Consider the following 19,264-nt stretch of genomic DNA (forward strand, 5'->3'; position numbering starts at 1 on the left):
AAGCCCTTGGTGGACCCCAGCTAGAGTATGGACATGGGGATGCCTGGGTGGCTCAGCCATTGAGCATCTGCCTTCAGCTCAAGGTGTGATCCCGGGTCCTGGGATTGAGTCCCACATGAGGATCCCTTGGAAGAGCCTGCTTCTCCCTCTGCCTAGGTCTCTGCCTCTCTTTGAGTATCTCTCATGAACAAATAAAATCTTAAAAAAAAAAAAAAAAAAAAGAGAGAGAGAGACAGAGTACAGACGTGACCTCAAGGGCACAGGGACGCCTTGGGGCCTGCGAGCTGGGGCTGCTGAGTCCAGGCAAACACACGCAGGACTTGCATGAGGGCAGGTGGGAAAGGCATGAGGCGTATGAAGGTCCTGGGGGTGGGTGTGCAGGAGACGCAGACAGGCCAGGATGGGTGGGCAGAGCTCAAGCTCGTGTTCCCCTGACCTGACCTAGCCTACAGGTGGGAGGCAGGAGCCTGCAACGTGGGTCCCGGAGTGCCTGCGGGGGTGCAGCCTCCACTCACCCAACCCAGAGGAATGACTGGGCATTGTCCTCTGTGCTGGGGAGGCCAACCTGTCCGTGACCCTCCATGCTTGTTGGAAATGCAGAGTCTGGGGCCCCTCTCTTGACCTATGAGTCAAAACCTGTGTGGTAACATGGTTCCCAGGGGATCACACACACATTCCCACTGGCCATTGCACCAGGAGGCAGAGCCAGATGCTGAAGCTACCTCCTATGGCTGCGGGGAGGATGTAAGGGGCCCTGGGAGCCTGGCACGGTGCTGACAGCGTCATCAAGGCAGACTTCCTGGAAGAAACCCTGCTTCTGCTAAAACCTAACAGGCGTGTTGGATTTAGTCAGAGGGATGTGAGACAGAGCGGGGAGGCCACAGGCTTGAGGGGGGTGGAGGAGGATGGAAAGGCTGCACAGATGGGCACCTGAGGCCTGGTTGGTGGGGCAGGAGAGCTGGGTGGCCCTCAGGCTGGTTGGTGGGGGATGGATGCAGGAGCACCTGGTATGCCCCAGGGATGTGTGGTGCAGGTGCTGGTTAGAAACACAGAGTCTCAGGCCCCACACACCTGCCCAAGCCAAGCCCACCTGAGGAAGGTGCCCGAGTGATCTGCACACTCCAGCTGGGAAAGAATGTGTGTAGAGCACAGTGGTTCAGTCTGTCCTTGCGAAGGCCCAGGAGGAGCCCCTGGGCAACACAGGGCTCGGATGCTAGGATCCCAAGCTGGGAGGGGCCCCTGGGCATCACAGCCAAGTGCCCACAAATCCAGCTCAGAGCGGAACCATCCTGCACATATCTGCTCACTGTCAGTGTCCAGATCAAACCCTGCAGGACCAGGCTCACTTGGTGGATATGGAGACAGGTTCAGAGACACAAAGCAACTAACGCCAACTCACACAGACCCCGACACAAGAGGATTCTGGGGTAATTTGCTTCCCATGCCAGGGTGTTTGCCTCTGTTTTCCCCAAGTCTGAAAATTAAACACATGCTGAAGTTGAACTGAAAACCTATCAAGAGTCGAGACCCATGGACCCCTAAGCACAGAAGCCTGTTCCAGGGCTGGGGAGCACAGCTTGCTGGGAAATTACTCTGATAAAGGGGGCCTCTCCTTCACACATCACGTGCTATGAACTGCGTCCATCAGCTCAGGTACCAAGCACCTGGCATAGAGCACGTGCCCGTAAACGGGGGAGGTGGAGGGGGGCCTTCACACGTCCATGTTCTAATATCCAGGTGCACGGGTACCTGGCCTTAGCCTCCCAGGTGCCCGGCTGAGGGGATCGCCCCCTGCACCCACCCTTGGGAAACCACTCCACCCTCCATCCCTGATCCTGGCTGATGACCCAGCTGCACCCCCAGCCCCGGCCCTGGTGATGGGCTCAGACTCAGACCTGTAATACTGTCAGGGCCAATGAGCAGCCAGGTGACTTTCTGCTGGGCTCATTCCCTCTCCTTTCCTGGGCTTAGCAGGTGTCTCAGACAGAATTAAAGATCCCAGCCCTACCTGGCTCAAATCCTGCCTTGGATACAATCACATTGAGACAGGAAGCCACAGGAACCATGGGACCACCAGAAGCTGAGCTCTGGGAATGGAAGCTCTGAGAGAACAGTGCATGGGATTACCAACATGCTTTTGTTTAGACAGACAAGGGAAGTGGATATTTTATCTGTGTGTTTCCATAACACTTGGGTGAAATATAAGCCTGTTTATTAAGACAAAGGAAGTTTTCCTGGATTATTTGAATGTTTATTTTGAAGTTCGAAGATTGTAACCTTCAGACCTTGAATATTTATTTTAGGAAACTACATCTGTTAGAAAGCTTGTGGTAGTGCGCTGTTCACCGTGCGTTGGAAACTCTCGCTTGCCACGGTTCAACTGTCGAAGCTTCCTGGCCAACTCTGTGACGACCAAGCATGCTAACGAGGACCTCTCACTAGCCTTGTTCTGTAGGACTCAACCCACGTCTATGACTAAACACGCTCTCCTAGGATAAGGAGGACAGTTGAAGGCATTCCTCTTCATTAAAAAAGTAACCTCCATAGCTTCTAAAAGATTAACATTAAAAATGCAATGTAGGGTGGCCAGTTCCCTTGACAGGGATCAGAGTCTGCTGCCTGCCATCTTGCCAGAGGCCGGAACTAACTACCGTGAGGAAGCAGAGTCAAGAGACATTCAACACACGCTCAATGTCTACCTGGGATTCAAGCACGGAGGCCCAAAGCATTTGAGGAAGTCGGGGTAGGGTAGGCGTAGCTGACTAACCCACTGTCTTCACTCCAGTTAGACATTCCTGATCCCAAGAGAAACAGGTGTGGCTCTAGATTGGCTCTAAAACATCTTGTCTAGAAGGGACTGAAAGAATTACTACAACTATAGGTTTGCTGCAGAAGTGGGGCGACCCAGGGACTCTTCCAGAGTCCTCCTGCATTCAGGGAAAGAGAGAGAGAGATGGCAAGAGAAATCCTCCATTGGCCTGCCCAACGGCCAAACCCAACTGCAGACCTTACCGAATGGTGGGCTGGTCTCCACTCAGCTGCTTAAACCTCCGGTGGAGCTGCTCAATCTGGTCTGACGAGACTGAGAAGCAGGGGAGGGAGGAGATGGGAAGGAGGAGAGAGGAGAGGAGGGAATGGGGAGAGAGAGACAGAAGACATTAGTGACCACTGAACCAACTCAGGAGCTACCAGCAGGAGGCTGGTGACCTTCCCCTGCCTCATCCCCACCCTCCCATTCCATCATTCTCCTGCATCCCCCACCTGAGCACCACTGGATGAAGACTCCAACAAGCGTTTCCCATCCTTCCTGACGATGCACCTCTGGGGTTATTAAGTCTGTCCCCTTGACAATACAACTTGTACTACTAACGGCAGCTCCCGGGATGGCATAGACATGAGCCAGGTCATCTTCCCCTTCCCCAGCCCGACTTCCTCCCCTCCCACTTCTGAAGACAGGTGTTCTCCTAGCTGAGCAAGGGACTTCATATGCCTAGTCACATATTGTGAGACAGAGGAGTATGGGAGGGAAAAGTGGTTCAGGCTGGAAGGGATTTTTGGGAGACACGTGGTGAGACACAGAAGGAGAATCTGGTACAGCAAGGAGACTGGAAGGAAAAGAAATGGGATTTTTTGATCATCGTGCTATGGATGATATATGTAGATCTCCCCAATAGTTTTAGAAACTAAAAACTAAAAATATAAAATAAAAAAATAAAATAAAATAAATAAAACTAAAAAATAGTTTTGGTATGAGAGTTTTTCTTAATTACCATTTCAGGGCCGGTGGGCCAGGTTTTTTCCACAGAGGAAACTGGTCCTTGTGAGTTCCCATACTCATAATGGTTCTCACCACACCAGGGTTTAGTTTATGAAATGCACAGTATGAAACACTGACCTATGTCTTCTCACTTCATCCTCAATACAACCCTGTAGGGGAGTAGATACTCTTCTGTCTCATAACTTGAAAAATGCAGGTCAGACCACTTTCAACAACACAACCAGTAATTGGCGGAGCTTGGATCCATCTCCCAAGCCTGCCCTCAACCGCTACTCAGGATCTCCTGTCTGACCATATATCCTGGTGTGCAAGGTCTTCACACCTGGTCCCTGGGTACTACATATAGTTTAGGCAGAACTTGCCAAACAGGCTCTGGGCTACCAAGCCAGCTCCCCCCCTGCCTCCTCCCAGCAGTTCCCATGCATTAAACATCTTTTCTCCTCCTGTTGCAGAGGCAGCTAATTTCTGGAACCAACTGATCATCTCATTTCCTATTGTTTTTTTTTTTTTTTTTTCAGAATTTTTAAAAGTCATCTCTATCCCCAACCTGGGACTCCAACTTATAACCCCAAGGTCAGAAGTCACATGCCCTACCAACTGAGCCACCCAGCACCTCCCACCACCACCTTTTCTTTTTTTGGTCTCAGGGCCAGGTCACATCTCTTCAAGAATCTGCAGCTCAGATTCTCCAGCCTCCCTCAAAGCCATTATTGGTGAGATAATACTCATATGACTGCCAACTGGTCCGGAGGGCTTGGAGTGCCAGATGCACGGCTCCACACACAGGCTCATCTCTTCCCTATGACACCCGGGACAGGTCTGTATCCCCATTATAGATGCAGAAACTGACCCTTGGAAAGGTTGGATAACCGCTAGGGGTGATGACTACTTTTCTGGAGGAGGATACAGCCATTTATATCACATGTATATCAGCAAAGACATTTGTGGACTCAATGACCTAGCAATTCCACTCTTGGGTACATATCCAACAGAAATGCATGCTCGTGCTTATGAGAAAATGTGCAGAAGGAGGTTCATGGCAGTACAGTTTCAACAGCGCCTAAACTGGAAGCTATCCGAATGCCAAGCAATGGCAGGACAGAAAAAGAGTGTTCCAGTGTGGTCTAGTCAAGCAATGGAATAGTACACAACACTGAATGTGAACCAACAGTATGTGTTGTAAACTCGGGTGAGCTTTAAAAACACAAAAATGGGCATCTGGCTGCCTTAGCTTGTGGAGTGTGCAACTCTTGATCTCGGGGTTCTGAGTTTGAGTTCCACACTGGGTGGAGATTATCTTAAATTAAAAGTCTTAAAAAACAAAGAACCATAAAAACAAGCAAAAGAAGTCAGACATGAAAGAGCACATACTTTAAGATTCCATTCAAATAAAGTTCAAGAACAGGCAAAAGTCATCTACAGTGTTAGAAGTCAGGATAGAAAGGCTACATTCTGGACGATTCCAGTTCTCTGACATTCTGGAAAAGGCAAAACTACAAAGACATGAAAAGTAGTCATCACCCCTAGCGGTTATCTAACCTTTCCAAGGGTCAGTTTCTGCATCTCTCTGTCAGAGGTTGTGGAGGTGAGGGCTGAATAAGTAGAGCAGGAGGGCTTAGAGCAGTGAAATGATTCTGTAGGGCCCCATCGTGATGGAGGCACATCACTATACATAGGCCCAAACCACAGAATGCACAACACCAAGATTGAACCCGAAGGTACACTATGGACTTTGGGCAATAATGACATGTCATGTAGGTTCATCTACTATATCTAACATAGCACTCGGGGGAGGGTATTGATAATGGCAGAGGCCATGCATGTGTGTGGGGGTGGATATATGAGAAAACTATAATTTCCCCTGAATTTTCCCCTAAAACTTCTCTGATAATAATGATATTATCGTAGTTTTTTTTTTTTTAAGAGGTGAGCAGAGGAAGGAGGAGAGAGAGAATCTTAAGCAGGCTCCACTGTCCAGTGGGAGTATGACGTGGGGCTCCATCTCACGACCCTGAGATCATGACCTGAGCCAAAATCAAGAGTCGGATGCTTAACTGACTGAGCCACCCAGGTGCCCCTCTCTTAATGTTTAAAAAAGGAAGTCAGAATAGTGGTTGCCGCTGAGAGGAGAGTAGCAATTTGAATGGGGCATGAGGGTGGCCTCTGGGTACTAGGAATATTCTATTTCTAATCCTAGTGCAGGTTATACACACATGTTCTAAGCAAATTTATGAACTATATTCTCGTAGATGATGTACTTTTCAGTACATGGTATCACAATAAAAGGTTTACATGAAAAAGTCAGTAATTCTACTTGGCAAGAGGGGCACCTGGGTGGCTCAGCAGTTGAGCATCTGAGCTCAGGGCATGATCCTGGAGTTTGGGGATCGAGTCCCACATCAGGCTCCCTGCATGGAGCCTGCTTCTCCCTCTGCGTATGTCTCTGCCTCTCTCTCTCTCTCTCTGTCTCTCATGAATAAATGAATAAAATCTTTAAAAAAATTCTACTTGGCAAAAATTTGTTCTAAAAAAGTAAATCCAAAAAAATAAAAATAAAAAATAAAAATAAAAAATAAAAAAATAAATCCAATGAGAACAAAACATGAATATATAAACATGTTCACCTTTATAGTCTTTTAGATTTTATCTTTAAGTAATCTCTATGCCCGATGTGGGGCTTAAACTTACAACCCCGAGATCAAGAGTTGCACACTCTACCAACTAAGCTTGTCAGGTGTCCCACCTTCATATTCTTAACAGCTTAAAAACTAGATGCAACCTAAGTGCTCACCAAAAAGCAGGTTGGTCAAATATTTTATGGTATGCTCAGCCAATTAAAAAAAGCCTGCTGCTTTTGAAAAATGAATAGTTATGTATCTGACATGCATACACATTCCACCTATAATGTTGTTTAAAAATGGCTTGCTACAGGAGCCCCTGGCTGGCTTAGTTGACAGAGCACATGACTCTTAATCTTGGGGTTGTAAGTTCAAGCCCCACGTTGGGTGTGGAGCCTATTTAAAACAAAACCACCACAGCTTGCTATAAAAACAGCATGACCTCATGCTGGGGAAAATGTGTAGATGTGTACAAATGCATGTAAGTAATGAAAGAAAATCTGGACTTATTTTCCCCAAATAATAGCAATTGTCTCTCATGGTAGCAGGATTAAAGAGTTTGTTTTGCTTTGATTCATCTATATTTTCCAATTTTCTCTAACACACAATGCATATTTATTAGTCACATAATAAATATTTTAAGCACACAATATGGTCCCAAATGAGACAGCCCAGGGATCTCGAAAACCCTATTGATGAGTCATCTGTCGGCAGAGTACCATCTTCTGCGTGCCCATGTTCCTATTTAATCCTTTTCATGATCCTAGAATGGAGAGACTCTCCCATTTTACAGAAGAACAAACTGAGGATCTGAAGGGATAGGTTAACTTGCTGAAAGTCACTGAACTTGAAAGGCAGACCCAGGATTTAGGTTCAATTTGTCTGGCAGAGGGGATCCTTGGGTGGCTCAGCAGTTTAGCGCCTTCCTTTTGCTCAGGGCATGATCCTGGAGTCCCAGGATCGAGTCCCACATCAGGCTCCCTGGATGGAGTTGCTTCTCCCTCTGCTTGTGTCTCTGCACGCCCCCCCCCCTCCATCTCTCATGAATAAATAAATAAAATCTTAAAAAATTTGTCTGGCAGAACATGTGCAGTTTTGTTTGTTCATTTGTTTACTTACGCCCCACGCTGCCTCCCTTTGTGTGATCAAAGGCAGCTCCCAGATCTCAATCACAGATTAATATTTTTTAAAGATTTATCCATTTGACAGAGAGAGAGAAAGCAAGAGCGCATGAACAAGGGAAGCAGCAGGCAGAGGGAGAGAAAGAAGCTCCCTCAGCAGGGAGCCCAACGTGGGGCTTCATCCCAGGACCCCATCATGACCTGAGCTGAAGGCAGCTGCTTAACAAACCGAGCCACCCAGGCATCTCTCAACTGCAGATTTAAAAAATGAATATACTGATCTGATGGAAAATAACTATCAGAAATTATAGCCAAACATGTGCTCCTAAACAACTTCTATTACAGATGAGTTACCTTAAAAGTGAGTCTAAGTCAAAGAGGCCAGTCACTAAGGCCACACATCACATGATTCCATTTATAGAAGATGCTCAGATAGGCAAATCCAAAGCAGACTAGTGCTTGCCTGAGGCTGGGGAAGAATGAGGAGCCATGCTAATAGGTACTGAGCTCCTTTTGGGGAGGCAGGGGATGAAAATGTTCCAAAGTTAGATTGTGGTGACGGTTACACAACTCTGTGATTATATTAAAAACTACTGAGTACACTTTAAATGGGTGAAATGTATGGTACGTGAGTTAAAGCTCTATAGAGCCATTTAAAAAATGAATTGCACTTCATAATCATGAGAACTACAACAGGTGACTTGAGCATTTACTGTGTCCAGGACACTGTGCTCAGCCGTACTCCTGTAAGCCTTGGCTCACATAACCTTTTCATCAATCCTACTGGGTCACTATGGGTTTTATCCCCATTATAGAGATGGGAACACTGAGACTTGCCCGAGATCACACAGATAAGAGGAGGTGTATTAACCAGAAGTCATCACCAACTACGTTTCTCTAATGAAGTTTCCAGCTAATTGCATCCAAAGTGCATGCACGCACGCATGAGAACACCCCCCTTCCTGTTGTGCCTGATTGAAAGCTGAGGGATTAGGAAAGAAACCTCCCACCTCTGGTCCCTGGTCTTTAGTATCCAAATCCCTGGAGCCAAGAGCTCGGGGCTCAACTTAGGTACAGCTCCTCAGCTTCAGTAACTGGAGGAAGAACGTCTGAGGCCTCATGAACTGACTTTCAAAGACCTCACACATCCTCAGGTCCGGGGGTCCCCCAGAGGGTCTGTCCTGTGGGCACCTGCTACACCTGTGCAAGGGCCCCCTCGGGGATTCCCAGGATGAAAGCTCTTCTAGTGTCCCTGTTCCTTGCTCAGCACTTTCTCTGGGTCCCTATGAGGTCACAGTTGCCATGGAGACAAAAGACAGAGCCACTTGGGTACACGGCATGTTGACCTCGTTATCTTTGGTTTTAGATTTCAACCTGAGGGTTGATTTCATACCCTTCTGGGGCCAGTGGGAGTTTAACTGGCCCAATCTGTGTGTGTGTGTGTGTGTGTGTGTGTGTAGAGGGGTGACCTGTCACTTCGTATCAAAAGCCTTAAACAAGAAAGTATATACCTGCAAGTCACCAGCCACATGTGGCTGCTAAGCTCTTGCAAGGTGGTGAGTCCAGGGAGGTGTAAAATACACAGGAGCTTCCAAAGACTTAGAATAAAAAAGAATGTAAACTGTCTCAATAATTTTGATATTGGTCATACACTTAAATATTTTAGACATAACAGGTTAAGTAAAATTAACTTAATCTGTTTCTTTTTTCAAATATGGCCACTAGAAAGTGTAGAATTATATTACATTTATAGCTTCTTAAGAAATTCCATTATACCTAGCATTATATATGAACTGGACAGAGCTGGTATATGTGCTTACAACCAGCAACTTGATCCCCTAGGACCAAATGCTGAGAAACTCAGACAAGTGTACAGAGATAAACAGACCAGAGTAATCATCATTGCCTGTTTTAAAAACAGTAAACACCTGGGGAAACAATGAGCCATAGGAAACTGGTTGAAATAAATCCTGGTGCTTCTAAAAGACAAGACTACACAACCTTAAAAAGTATTTTTTTTTTAAATATTGAGAGGGGCACCTGGGTGGCTTGGTTGGTTAAGGATCTGACTCCCGATCTCAGCTCAGGTGTTGATCTCAGGGTCGTGAGTTTGAGCCCAGCATTAGGCTCCACACTGGGTTTACTTTAAAAATATATATGTATAAAACAAAATATTTGGAGCATAGAAAAACAGGGACGCCGGGGTGGCTCAGTGGTTGAGTGCCTGTTCAGCCCAGGGCATGATCCTGGAGTCCTGAGATCAAGTCCCACATTGGGCTCCCTGCATGGAGCCTGCTTCTCCCTCTGCCTGTGTCTCTGCCTCTCTCTGTGTGTCTCATGAATAAATAAATATTAAAAAAAAACATTCATGGGATATCACTACAGGGGAAAATCATAGGCCACAGGATCTCATATACATACACACACACACACACACACACAGAGCTCATAATGCCACGTACAGGAGAAAGTAGGGAAAGCTACAAAACAAAATAGTACGCTTCATCCAGGTGGTGGAATTATAGGATATTCTCCTCTTTGTCTCTTATTTTTGGTTATCTGTCCCTTAAATTTTCTGTAATTAACAGGGATCACTTGTATAATCTTAAAATTTAACTTTGATGGCCAAAATGAAAAATAGAACATTAAGAAGTGCTGGCGGCGATGTGGAGAAACCAGAACCCTCGTACACTGCTGATGGGAGTGTAATAGGGTATAGCCACTGGGGGACACAGTTGTGTGGTTTCTCAATAAATGCAGCCTAGATTCACCATACAGCCCAGAAATCCTACTCTCGGTTACCTACCCAACAGAAATGAAAACATATGTCCACACAAAAACCTGTACACAAATGTTCACAGCAGTACTGTTCACAAGGGCCCAAAGGGAACAACCCAAATGTCCAACGGATGAACGGATAAACAAAATGTGGTCTGTCCATCCAGTGGAATAGGATTCGGTCATAAACAGAATGAGGCGCAGATGCATGCTCCAAGGTGGATGAGCCTCGAACACATAATGCTAAAGACAATCTTTTTTTTAAATTTATTTATGATAGTCACAGAGAGAGAGAGAGGCAGAGACACAGGCAGAGGGAGAAGCAGGCTCCATGCACGGGGAGCCCGATGTGGGATTTGATCCCGGGTCTCCAGGATCGTGCCCTGGGCCAAAGGCAGGTGCCAAACCACTGCGCCACCCAGGGATCCCACATAATGCTAAAGAAATGAGCCAGGTGAGGGTCACGGCATTATAGGATTCCATGTGTAGGAAATGTCCAGAATAGGCAAATCTCGCCACAGAAAATAGATGAAGGGGTTACCAGGGTTTGGGATAGGAAGGATGAGGAGTGATGTCATGGGTACGGGGTCTCTGCCTGGTCCTGGTCTCATGGGTCGGCGGTGGGGCCATCTTATAGTCTCGCTGTGCTAAGGGGTCACCAGGCAGGAGGAGGGTCACACACACCAGCAGGTCAGAGACAACCCCCAAGGAGAAGGCAGGAGACAGGAGAGCAGAGAAAGGGGCATGAAATCCCCCCACGAGGCCCAGCCTCCCTCATCTGACTCCAGAAGAAATGCAACATCAGACTTCACCACATCCATTATGGGGTAGTCAGGACTACTGGAGTGTTTATTTCCAGGGGCCCAAGTCTGGTGGCAAAGGATGCAAAACATATCACCTGCCCCCTCCTGAATCCATGCTGGCTCTCAGGGGACGACTCCCCCACACTCCACCCTCTGACAGAGGCCTCATCACTCATTAACAGACATTTACTGAGCACCTCCACTTTGCTTGGCACCTGCTAGATGCTGGGGGCTGGGGGGGGGCGACACAAAAGGCAGAGCCCTCATCTACTGGAAACAAGCATCGTCCCGCTGGGATCCAGGATAATAAACGTGGCGTCAGCTTGCCAAGGGGCACCAGAGTTGGAGTGGGGCTGCTAGTCCACAGGGATGGGGCGGGAGGGAGGCAGTGCCCTACGGGATCCTGCAGGCTGAGGGCGAGGCCAGGGCGGGCAGGGCTGGCAGGGGCAGAGTGGAAGAGCTCGGGAAGCCTCGGGTTCTTCACCGCAGGAGGAAGGCAGACGAAGGACAGGGGAGCCAGGGGGCAGGGGGCGGCGGTCACAGGCACTGAGCTAAAGCATTTAGCCTTCACCTGGAGTTGAGTTTGTGTGGGATGCTAAGGCAAAGGACAGCAAGATCCCATGTGCCTGGTGACAGAACAGAGTGGTAGGTGCAAGGGACCAGGATGCAGGAACTGACTGAGAGGCTGGGGGAGGCGGGGGGGGGGGGGGGGGGCAGTCCGGGTGGGAGGGGTTGTGCTCCAATGCAGTTGCAAGGAGCAAGGGCTGCTGAAAGTCTGCTCCTGCTCTCTCCAGGGGCTCCCCAGGAGCCACCCTGCCCCAGGACACCAAGCGGCATCCCTGGGAAGGTCTCACCTCAGTGGCTCCCGGGGCCCCCAAAGCCCTCCTGCTTGCCATGTCCTGACAGGCTGGCCAGGACCCCAGCCAAGCACAGGGCCAGGACCCCAGCCAAAGTCGCAGCATACAGAGGGGAGCCGGGTCAGACAGAAAGGTGGGCACACACTGGCTGCCAAGAGCTGCTGGCTCAGTCCCCAGCTTCACGTCCTACTTAACTGTCTCGGTGAGGCTGCTGCTGCCACCGCCTCCTCCATATCACGGAGATAATAATAGCACCACCTTCGTGAGGCTGTTCCCACCCTGGGAAACAATCAAAATCACATACACACAATGCACGATGGCCAAAAGGTAGGAACACCCAAGTGTCCACCAACCGGTGGGCAGATAAACAACATAGGGTGGCTCTACACAACAGAATGTTACTCTGCCACAGGCAGGGAGGCCGCATGGACACCTGCTACAACATGGATGGCCCTGAAAACGTGATGCCACGTGGAAGAAGCCAGACGTGCAAGGCCACTGTTGTGTGCTGCCATTTACACCATGTGAGTCCATCCAGAGGGACGGAAAGTAGGTTTGTGGTTGCCAGTAGCTGGCGGGACAGGGGGTGTTCAGGAGTGGCTGACGGGCATGAAGTTGCTTTCTGGGGTGTTGATGTCCTGGAACTCGATCCCAGTGAGGGCTGCACAACACTTGGATGCACTTAATGCCAACGAACCGTACGCTCGAAAATGGTGAAGATGGGGCGCCTGCGTGGCTCAGTCAGTTAAGCAGCTGCCTTCGGCTCAGGTCATGATCTCAGGGTCCTGGGATCCAGCCCTGTGTTGGGCTCCCTGCTCAGTGGGGAGTCTGCTTCTCCCTCTCCCTCTACCTGCCACTCCCTTTGCTGTGTTCTCTGTGAAGTGAATTTTAAAAAAATCTTTAAAAAAAGGGGGGGGGGGGGAATGGTGAAGATGGTCAATTATAGGCCACGTGAATTTTTCCCTAATTAAATAATAAAAAAAAAATCACGTACATTTTGCACTGGGCAGGAGAAGCTGAGGCACCAGGGTTGCCACAAGAGCTGCCATGATGACCCTAAAGTAATAAGCTTGTGGTACCTACCCACTCATCTCTCTTCCACCAGCTCTGGCTCAGGGCTTTGGAGGGAAGAGGCAACTTGCATGCTGCCCGGAGCTACAGCCAAAGCAGTGACTAATCCTGGGCCTGGGGGCGGGGAGGGAGCACGGAGGGAGCACGGAGGGAGCACGGAGGGAGCACGGAGGGAGCACGGAGGGAGCACGGAGGGCTGGCTTCCGTGGCCTGGAAGGGACCGGCCCTCAGGTGCCACCCTTGGCCCATCACTGAAGATGCTCCGTGGTACAGATGCCCTTCTTCCCTCCTGCACCTGCGCCACGTGCTGTGTGAACACCTCACAGACCACGCCTCGCTGCTAGGATTTTTAAATAAACCAAAGATACACTTGGGTACACTTGGCCTTGAGAAGGAAACTATCAAAGGCAATTCTAGTCTCCAAAGCAGAAGCAGCAACAAGAAGGTTAAGCGATGCTTTTTATCCAGCACCTTCCAACCCTTTACATGTACACTTTAGCCCCACCTGTAGGTGCAAGAGCCAGGAAATTCCTGGTAGAAGCCACCCAGGCCCTGCCACTATGAGGATGGTGTTTATTTTAAGGTCAACTATGGGGATGCCTGGGTTGAGCATCTGCCTTTGGCTCAGGGTGTGATCCCAGGGTCCTGGGATTGAGTCCCTCATCAAGCTCCCTGTGGGAGCTTCTCCCTCTGCCTATGTCTCTCTCGTGAATAAATAAATAATTTTTTAAACGGTCAGGTAGCAAGGGGCTCATGAGGATCTCTGCAGGTTTTTTTCCACATGCAATGAATCCTCCAGTTCTCAAGACTGGAGCAGAAGCTGAGGCAGAACAAAGTGACTCGACTTTAGAAAACATCCTCCTCTCATGAGCAATGAGACAACTTGGAACACTGTCAGAGTGGGTAGGCAGCACCCTCAAAATCACACAGTCTGTGCTTTGCTCATCTATGCTCCCCTTCCCACAGCCCTGCTCTGTTCTTTGCCATTTGCCTTATAGCAGCAGTACCACCGGCCACGTGGATGCATTTCCTCAGAGGCAGGAGCTAAGCCCAAGGCTTGGCACACATCATCTTATTTTGTCCACATCTCAGGGCCTGCCTTGGAGGGTGCTCATCACATTCCCTTTACAGATAAACCCGAGTCTCAGAGAGGTTAAGTCATTTGCTGATATAAGCTGCAGACCTGGGAGTGCCAGACACTGCTGAGGTGACCCAGACTTAGCAAAGGCTCTAACAGCTAAGGGTGGGAAGCTTCCAGCCTGCTGAGTGACAGGTGTGGCCTTGGTTCTATGTAAGCCAGAAGTGAGACTCCTATCAAAAGCTGAAGCAGAGGGGCGCCTGGGTGGCTTAGTCAGTTGTTGTGTCCGACTCTCCATCTCACAGTCGTGAGTTCAAGGCCCGTGTTGGGCTTCATACTGGGTATGGAGCCTACTTGGAAAAAAAAAAAAAAAGCTGAATCAGAAAAGGCTGCTTCCCCATATAAGATAGGCTAGAAAAAATATTCCCTACTGTCTCAAGAATCAACAAGGAACTGGACTCTGCTAAGGAGGTGGCTGGGCACAGAAGAAAGGGGTAAGCCTCTATGATGAATCAAAACAGCAAGCCTATGCCATGCACAGGTGAAAAACCCAAACGTCCATGGTACAGAAAAGCCAAATTGATTAATTAATATAAAAAGTGCTTCTAGACCAGTGACAGCTCTAAGGGACTTAGCATAATAACTGCAAAGTACTGTATGAGGTACTTCTATAACCCAGGGACTCTCATGGGAGAGGTACTTTAGGTAAGCCTTTCTCCACTTGGTTTGGCCTCGGCATAAATCTGGAGTTGAAGATAGTTCCAGAAAAATGTGAAAACCAGAGGAGATAGCTTTGTCAAATGTGAGCTCATAATCAAAACTCAAACCATACTAGCAAATGAACTACCATAATGGATGTATCAGCAGACACAATTAACAAAAGGAATGACACCTGCTTTGCTTTGAATTTGTTAACACCATCCTGATTGACTGGATTTATTCCAGGGATGCAAGGCTGTTTCAATATTCGTGAAGTAATCAAAGCGATACATCACACTAACAAGAGAAAAGATAAAAAACCATATGACCATATCGATAGATGCAGAAAAAGCATCTAACAACATACAATATCCATTCATGATTAAAACACTCAACAAAGTAGATTTAGAGGGAATATACCTGAATATAATAAAGTCCATATATGAAAAACCTATAGCTAACAACATATTCAATGCTGAAGAGTTTTTCCTCTAAGAACACCACAAGGTTATCCTCTCTCATCGCTTTTATTCAATGTAGTACTGGAAGTCCTAGCTGCAGCAATCAGACTAGAAATAAAAGGCATCCAAATTGGTAAGGAAGAAATAAAGTTATCACTATTTGCAGATGACATGACACTATATATAGAAAACCCTAAATAGTCCACCAAAAAGCTATTAGAATAATTTAATTCAGTAAAGTTATAGAATATAATATATTCAGAAATCTGTTGCCTTTCTATACACTAATAATGAAGCAGCAGATAAAGAAATTAATAAAACAATCCCATTTACAATTGCACCAAAAAGAATAAATTTAACCAAGGTGAAAGACCTGTACTCTGAAAACTATAAGACATTAATGAAAGAAACTGAAGATGACACGAATGGAAAGATATACCATACTCATGGATTGGAAAACTATTGTTAAAATGTTCATACTACCCAAAACAACCTACAGATCCAATGCACTGCCTATAAAAACGGAAATAGCATTTTTCACAGAACCAGAACAAATCGGCCTAAAATTTGTATGGAGCCACAGAAGACCCTGAATAGTCAAAGCAATCTTGAGTAAGATGAACAAAGCTGGAGGTATCAGAGTCTCAAATGTCAAAATATATTACAAAGCTATAATAATCAAAACAGTATAATACTGGCACAAAACCACATAGGTCAATGCAACAGGATAGAGAGCCCAGAAATAAATCCATGTTCATGGTCAATTTATCTATGACAAAGGAGGCAAGAATACAAAATGGGGAACAGTCTTTTTAATAAGTGTTGGGAACACTCAGCTACATGCAAAAAGAGAAAACGGGACCACTTTCTTACACCATACATAAAAATAAACTTGAAATAAAGACCTAAATGTGAGACCTGGAACCATAAAACTCCTAAAAGAAAAGGTAGGCAGTCATCTCTGGAACATCAAGCTTAGCAACATATTTATGGATGTCTTCTCAGGCCAAAGAAGAAAGAAAAGCAAAAATAAACAAATGGGACTACACAAAAATAAAAAAGTTTCCGCACAGCAAAAGAAACCATCAACAGAACAAAAAGTCAACCTACTGAATGGGAGAAGGTATTTGCAAAAGATATATCCAATAAGGGGTTAATATCCAAAATATATAATTCCTACACCACCAAAAAACTCCAAATAAGCCTATTAAAAAATGGGCAGAGGGATCCCTGGGTGGCGCAGTGGTTTGGCACCTGCCTTTGGCCCAGGGCGCGATCCTGGGGCCCCGGGATCGAATCCCACGTCGGGCTCCCGGTGCATGGAGCCTGCTTCTCCCTCTGCCTGTGTCCCTGCCTCTCTCTCTCTCTCTCTCTCTCTCTCTCTGAGTATCATAAACAAATAAAAATTTAAAAAAAAATGGGCAGAGTACCTGAATAGACATTTTTTCCTCAAAGAAAACAGATGGCTGACAGACACACAAAAAGATGGTCAACATCACTAATCATCAGGGAAGTCCAAATCAAAACCACAATATCACTTCACACCAGTCAGAATGGCTAATATCAAAAAGGCAAACAACAAGTGTTGGCGAGGACTTGGAGAAAAGGGAACCCTGGTGTACTGCTGGTGAGAATGTAAACTGGTGCAGCCACCAAGGAAAACAGTACAGAGGTTCCTCAAAAATTTTTTTAAAGAGTGATACCACATGATCTAGTAATTCCACTACTGGTTACTTTACCCAAAGAAAATGAAAACACTAATTTGAAGATACACACACCTCTATGTTCATTGTAGTATTATATACCTTGGCCAAGATATGGTAGCAACCATATCAGTGTCCACTGATAGATGAAAAGATAAAGATGTGCACACACACAGACACACACACACTGCAATATTACTCAGCCAATAAAAAGAATGAAATCTTGCCATTTGTGACAACACATTTGTGACAATACCCTAGAGGGTATTATGCTAAGTGAAATAAGCCAGAGAAAGTAATCAGATAAATAGCATATGATTTCACTTATACATGGTATCTATAAAACAAATAGACTCTTAAATACCAAGAACTGGTGGTTACTAGCGAGGAGGTGTGTGAGGAGGGATGGCTGAAATGAGTGAAGGGGACTAAGAGGGACAAGCTTCCAGTTACAGAAAAGTCACAGAGATGAAAGGTACAGCATGGGGAATAGAGACAATACTGTAGTAACCCTGGATGGTGAAAAATGGTGACAACACTTATCCTGATGAGCATTGAGTAATATACCAAATTGGCAAATCACTATGTTGCATATCTGAAACTAACAGTGTAGGTCAACTATATTTAAATAAATTTTGTTTAAATAAAAAAATTGGAGGGCACTTGGCTGGCTGAGTCAGTAGAACATCTGACTCCTGATCTCGGGGTCATGAGTTTGAGCTTCATGTTGGGGGTAGAATTTAAAATTTTTTTAAAATTTTTTTGAAGTTTTTTTTTTTAATTTTAAAATAGAGTGAAACAGAAGAGACTATACAGTAAGGGTTAAATTATTACAAATAATGAAAGGACAATAGTATATGACAAAAGCAGTGAATCCAAAAACCACATAGAACTTATAAAGTGTTTTTTTCAAAGTTACCAGGGGGGTGAGGGCGCCTGGGTGGTACAGTTGGTTAAGTCTCCAACTCTTGGTTTTGGTTCAGGTCAGGATATCAAACACCATGTCAGGCTCTGCACTCAGTGTGGAGTCTGCATAAGACTCTCCCTCTCTCTCTCTCTCTCTCTCTGCCTCTCCTTCTGTCCCTCCCCACACTCACTTGCTCTTTCTAAAATAAATAAATCTTTAAAAAAATAAAAGTCATTGAAATTTAAAAACCTAAAGGGCAGCAGCAAGATTATAATAGCTAAATAAAGAATTAGTGAATTGGAAGACAGACCTATGGAAATGACTCCGAAAATCACAAAGAACAATAAAACAATAGAAAATATGAAACAGAGGTAGTAAAGAGGCATTCAGGACCGAATGACATGGCCCCATCTATGTCTAATAGGAATTACTGTAAAAAATAAAGATGGGGGGGTGGAGAATACATTTATAATGTAAGATGCAGCCTTCTTTAGAATAAAACAGCATTAATAATTCCCAGGCAGGATAAATAAAACAAATCTATACCTAGACACAGTGCAGTAAAAAAAAAAAAAAAAAATCCCAGAAATCTAGAAGAGATACAAAAGCAGAGTTCTACCAAACAAATATCAATCAGACAAAAAAGCTGACTTCTCAACAGCAGCAAGAGACCAAAACCAAAGTGCTGAGAGAAGATATGCAGGATTTTATACTCAGCCGAATGATCGACTGAGTATGTTGGCAAAAATCTAGACATTTTTCAGACAAAGCTGACAACTCGTGGAGATTCACTGAAAAATCTATGGAAAGGTGTATCATGTAAGAAAATGAAATCTATACAGAAAAACTTTTACAAGATTTAATAGGGTCTGCATAAAACAGTAATAAAACCAATGCATAGGGTTTTTTTTTAATTTTTATTTATTTATGATAGTCACACAGAGAGAGAGAGAGAGGCAGAGACATAGGCAGAAGGAGAAGCAGGCTCCATGCACCGGGAGCCTGACGTGGGATTCGATCCCGGGTCTCCAGGATCATGCCCTGGGCCAAAGGCAGGCGCTAAACCGCTGCGCCACCCAGGGATCCCCCAATGCATAGGTTTTAAAAAATGTAGAAAAAATACGAGAGTGTCACAAATTAAAGCATGTTAAGGAACCTGATCATCAGCACAAGGGAAAGATAAAGATTAATGTCAGGCATGTCAAAGGTGGCAGCGTGTCAAAAAAAAAAAACAAAACAAAACAGGATCCCTGGGTGACTCAGTGGTTTAGCTCCTGCCTTCAGCCCAGGGCATGATCCTGGAGACCCGGAATTGAATCCCACGTCAGGCTCCCTGCATGGAACCTGCCTCTTCCTTTGCCTGTGTCTCTGCATCTCTCTCTCTCTCTCT

General features: G+C 46.1%; 1 protein-coding gene across 1 annotated transcript in view; it reads right to left on the bottom strand.

Annotated features, from left to right (window-relative positions):
- TESC (tescalcin) overlaps nucleotides 1-19,264 on the bottom strand; it is a 47,895-nt gene that overhangs the window by 21,458 nt on the left and 7,173 nt on the right. Inside the window, exon 2 of the mRNA XM_072722928.1 lies at nucleotides 3,013-3,082. Within this exon, the coding sequence (XP_072579029.1) occupies nucleotides 3,013-3,082 (70 nt within the window). The remainder of the gene's footprint in view (nucleotides 1-3,012; nucleotides 3,083-19,264) is intronic.

The sequence above is a fragment of the Vulpes vulpes genome, chromosome 10 (genome assembly GCF_048418805.1).
Source record: "Vulpes vulpes isolate BD-2025 chromosome 10, VulVul3, whole genome shotgun sequence".
NCBI lineage: Eukaryota > Metazoa > Chordata > Mammalia > Carnivora > Canidae > Vulpes > Vulpes vulpes.